Source organism: Branchiostoma belcheri, unplaced genomic scaffold (genome assembly GCF_001625305.1).
Source record: "Branchiostoma belcheri isolate BF01 breed outbred unplaced genomic scaffold, Haploidv18h27 scaffold1, whole genome shotgun sequence".
NCBI classification, from domain to species: domain Eukaryota; kingdom Metazoa; phylum Chordata; class Leptocardii; order Amphioxiformes; family Branchiostomatidae; genus Branchiostoma; species Branchiostoma belcheri.
The window spans coordinates 2,776,147-2,781,211 of record NW_017802379.1 but is presented as its reverse complement, the minus strand read 5'-3'; the positions used below and the strand labels follow the sequence as shown (position 1 = coordinate 2,781,211).

Sequence of the window (5,065 nt, the reverse complement as noted above, 5' to 3'; positions counted from 1 at the left end):
CAAATACAACATGTAGTTTTGACGCATACTTCAGCACCGTTGTAACGTTGACGGGTCTCTGTTTTTTTTCGACAAATCCACAATGTTTTTGTTTGTTTAGTCACAATCTTTAAACTTCAGACACGCAGTTGGTCTTCCTGGATCCTCAATTTAACACCTCAGAATGTACATAACATTACTTTGATGCACCTGTACAAAAATGACACAAGTCTAACTGAGGTTTAACAACAGGAACGCCCCATATTTCCACCGTTAGAACCACCCTGCGGCATAACACACCAGCAGGAGTCATCAATAATTGTATGATTAATCATTTACCGATTGACAGTATCGACAAATCTGGAACATGCATATGATAGATTTGTGGGTGGGAGTTTTGTTTTCGTGCCATTTCTTCAAATCTAAACGTCAAATAGCTTATTCAAACCTTTCATGAAGAGTTAACTAGAAAGGTAACATTTGCAAAGCAAATGTATATTAATGTTTACCTTCGCATATGGTCTGCTCTGTTAATTCTTACTCAAACACATTCACATATATGGTGACAGGAGTCTAAATCCCTCCTACTATAAAATTGCAACATTATGTACCCCGACACCAGTTACCATGGTGAGAGACGGTCTGGTTCAGGTCATTGTCCAGGTCAGAGGTCACTGTTTGGAGAAGAAGAAGAAACTGAGCAAAAACAATGTTTTTCTTTGGTAAACAAAAATATCTTCCTAGTATAGTCCTTCTTCTCATTTTCACACCGGCCTTTTAATCTCTTTTTCTGACGGTCTCAAAAATTGGAAATCCGTTAACGGGTCCCCTGACATTCCCCAGTGACGTCACCAGCGGTTCCTATAATGATTATTGCTCTCCTGAAGTACACAACTGTGAGATATAGAACATGACCTGGGTCATCAACTAATATCATTATATATCAAGAACAGAACCACATTTATCTGTCATTTGGGGTAACTATGTAACTTACGATTGACAAAAGTGCAAGGATTTGTCAATAAAGACAGAGTGTAATGTTTGTAAATAATGTACAATCAATATTATCCTAAATGACATTTGCCATAGATGAAGTACAAACATATTTCTCTGGTGTTCATTTGGTTTGAACTATCAATGGATTATGGATAAAGTTTAATGCGTGTTAGGACGTAGGGTGAGGAATTTACCTAGCATCGGTATACATGTATGGCACAACGATACAATAAAGATACAACCCATGCACAACATAGTATATGAATATGTATAGATGACAAAGTATAGGCATATGCATTGCGTAAACTGTATGATAATATGTAGACTCGCTATCAACACTATATGGATGTGATATGTGGCATCATATATATGTATAAGATAACCTCAATAAACAAAGGCTTTCTTCAGCTATTGGGGATGTTGAGAAAAAATGAAGCGGCGAACCAAGACAATAAATTGTTTTGGCCTTAGTATGACAAAAATAAGTTCATCATAGAGTAGAATTTGGCTACTTTTCGACCCAACTTATTGTCCGATAGTTCACACAATAATGATGAAGTTTATTGCAAATTCATGCCCGCATACTAACTGCAAATTACAAACATAAAGGGACATTGAAACAGAGTATAGAATAACTAAAATGATTTATATCTATGGTAAAGAAAGGGTTCTCGTACTGGCTGATTTCTCTGTGAATAAACCGATATCTATGTGGGTTAATTGGAAAGGGCCGAGTTCCCAGAGCACAGATCAGTTTAAAGTCTGCAGAAGCAGTCATAACTCAGAGTTAACAGAACTAATGGTACTTGACGAGAGCCTCGTCCCTTACTGAAGGTCCCTCAGGCGCTCTTTCTTCTGAATTGAGCAGCCAACAAGCGTTGATTTACCTAGGCAGGTTTGGGCACAAGTCACATTGGTCGTACTGAGGGCATTCTTATGCTGCGTTAACATTTCCAAACCGGCGCCCGGCCAGGCAGTTTTACGGAACGAAAAGTATGATATGAAAGACGACAAAGCACGAAAAAGTTGAAAAAAAAAAATACTCGTGGAAACTATTTGCATATATTATTGATACAAATTGTTGATTTTTCGTTAATCGAAACAGCCCGGCCGGCCCCGGTTTGGAAAGGTGACCTCAGTATTAGGATAGTCTTCATTTGTCTTACACAAAAATCAACTGTCTGGTTTACCATTATTTTACGCGTTACGGAAATAAAAAGCTGTCAGAGCCTCAATTGTACAACAGATGTGACCGCCGTCAGTTTACTTCTTATTTGCTAACTCCGACCGACTTGTGTACGTTGCAGCCGCGTTTTCCATGGTGTCAGGATTCAGAGCTTGGTACGGCGACTCGTTGGGTATGTTTTCGTAGACGGTACCTCCCACGTCTTCCGGAGTTGCGTAGTTAGAGTCTCTGGGGGCCTGGAGGATGTTCCTGGTGTTGTTTTGACGTCTGTCAGGTCGGGGGTTTGATCTGTCTGGCGTCTCGGAGATGACCGTGAGGTTGTTGTCCATGTCTTGAGGATTTATTGCAGCGTAGATGTGGGAGTCTCGCGGGTTGGCAGGGGGGTTGGCAGGAGGGTCATCTTTCCTCCTTACCCTATCCACGTTCACCGCCTGTCTTGTGGCCTGTGATCTGTGATTGGGACAGTATTAAAGTGTTATTAACTAGAGAGGCCGACATTTGCTTGGGAGCAAATACAGCATATTTCAGTCCATCTCCCTCCCACGCAAGAGTGGACCATTCCAAACTTACCCCAGTGTAAAACTGGCAAAGATTCTCAAATAAATGAATTATATAGTAGTTATGTAATTGAGAACAAAGATGTAAGAACAAGCACATTGAATCTCGAAAGCTTTACTAATCTTATTACAGGTATGCAAATACTAACAATGATGAGCTTTGATACATTTTGAAGGTCTTAGGCACATAAAATTGAATGTGTGGGTCATTACGCACGACTTACGTGCAATGTTAGCCCAGGTAACCCGCAATGGAACACGTGTTCCATGGCCAACGGCAGATGGAACGGGCCATTCTTTAGATAGAACATGGAACGGGTATAGCACTTTTGGCCCTTTTTTTGCTGAAAATATCACTAAAGTCCCCCAAATGAGTCATTTGGAAGTGATGTATGCCAAATATGTGACTGCTATTCTGTAGACACATGTTTAAGGTACCCTTATACCGAATTTCAGATCATTTGGTTGTAAAACCAGGGCTCAGGATCCAAAAATCCATTTTTTTTTGGCGAAAAATGCCCAAAAAAACCTTCATAAAAATTTCAAAGGCATGTATCAAAAAAATGAAAAAACGCCTGGGGGTATTGGCCCACTCTACCTCCATGCCAAATTTCAAGTCATTTGGCTGGATGATGGCGGAGTTGAATCCCTTTGACTGTGTGGCAGGAGGAGAAGGAGAAGGAGGAGGAGAACAAACATGAGAGAACACAATATATTTCATCCATACCATGGTATGGACTGAAATATAATAAGAAGAAAATTTTACCATCCTTGCGAGACTAAACTCTGATTGTTAGAGGGGAATTTTTCAAACGGTTACAGAAATATACCTACTAAACGTTTGAACTTGTTGTACTGAATACATACCTTTTAGTTTTACGTTTTTTGACGAAGAACACTGTTCCTGCAACAATGACACAGAGGGCCACAACAGATGCCACACCAGCAACGATGGGGACTACAGGAATACTAGTGTCTGGAAAAAAGTAATAACTGTTAAATTGTGTTCACATACAAATGAAGAAAATATGCTGTTGTTATGAAAAGGGATTTTTTTGCTATTTCTGAAAGAAAGTAGACATTCAAATAGAAAAGGTCTTTATTGATAGTACCAATGAGCTTCATGACTAAAGCGTGATTTTTTACTATAGACTTTTTAGTCTTTCAGTTCAATATTACTTAGTATCTTGTCAGCATATGTGTGTGTGTTGGGGAGACTTTAATTTTCCATCAATGAATACAGCCAGCATGGACCATATATATATATAACGTGTATGACGTATTTAACTCTGATTGTCTATGCCCTGTGATTCCATTTCTCCATGGGGTTGACCGTGGAGGTAAATCTGAACACTGTTGTCATGTCTCACCTTTACAGAATATGTTTTCATCGTCTTCCCCGGGGCAGTCCGGAGTACCGTCGCAAACCTGTTTGTAGTCGATACACTTCCCTCCTCCTTTGCAGCGATACAGGTCATCTAGGCATCCTAATAATACAAGGATTGTTAGATTAAAATTGCAGAATGAGTAACATGATGATTATGATAATAATAAATCTGTTGCAAATAATATGTTGTCCCAAAGCTAGTTACAAAAAGACGAGAGAAACACACAAATGATGATCGGTTTTTCAACGTTTAAATATTAAAAAAGAATACCTGTCAGCTATGAAATACCATGAACTCAACGTTGATTTTTGTATTGTATTGTATGTATGTATTTATATTGATTTATTTTCCATAAATGCCACAGAAACCACACTTTAATTCTTCACAAGACAAACAAACAAATTCATGAACCTTCGTTTCCTTTTGGTGAAGAAGCCGGCGGCAAAGTGATTGAATGTGTCCTCTCAGACGTTTTCCCTTTTGTGGTTTTATCATGAAGGTCCACTGTCCTTGTATCAGGTGCATTGGTCGGTGTACCTGATGTTTCAGAAGCAGTGGATGCTCCAGGTGGTACAGCTGTTTGTTTGATTGTTGTTTCCGATGCAGGCCGTACAGTTGTCGGTATTTTTGTTGTTTTAATTGTAGTAAACTGGGTTGTTGCTCCAGGTACCGTAGTCCGCATTGTTGTAAATGCAGTGGTTGGTATTGTCGGTTTAGGTTCTGTGGTCGGTATGGTAGTTCTCAATGTCCAGGGTTCTGTGGTCGGTATGGTTGTTCTCAATGTCCAGGGTTCTGTGGTCGGTATGGTTGTTCTCAATGTCCAGGTAACTGTGGTCGTGATCACGGTTGTCGGTACTGTTGTCCGCCTGGTGATCGGTGCTGTTGTCCACGAAGGAAAAAAAGAATCTGTGAGGTAAGCCATTCATACATACTTGAATGTTCTTTGTGAGGGGGAAGCG

The 5,065-nt window shown here is 39.8% G+C and overlaps 1 protein-coding gene across 1 annotated transcript in view; it reads right to left on the bottom strand.

The window, feature by feature from the left end:
- Positions 1-2,238: 2,238 nt before the first annotated feature.
- Positions 2,239-5,065, bottom strand: part of LOC109463700 — a 3,828-nt gene continuing 1,001 nt past the window's right edge. The window contains exons 2-5 of the mRNA XM_019760585.1: positions 4,518-4,985; positions 4,089-4,205; positions 3,586-3,694; positions 2,239-2,611 (exon numbers count right to left, since the gene is read on the bottom strand). Coding sequence (XP_019616144.1) covers positions 2,239-2,611; positions 3,586-3,694; positions 4,089-4,205; positions 4,518-4,985 — 1,067 coding nt within the window. The remainder of the gene's footprint in view (positions 2,612-3,585; positions 3,695-4,088; positions 4,206-4,517; positions 4,986-5,065) is intronic.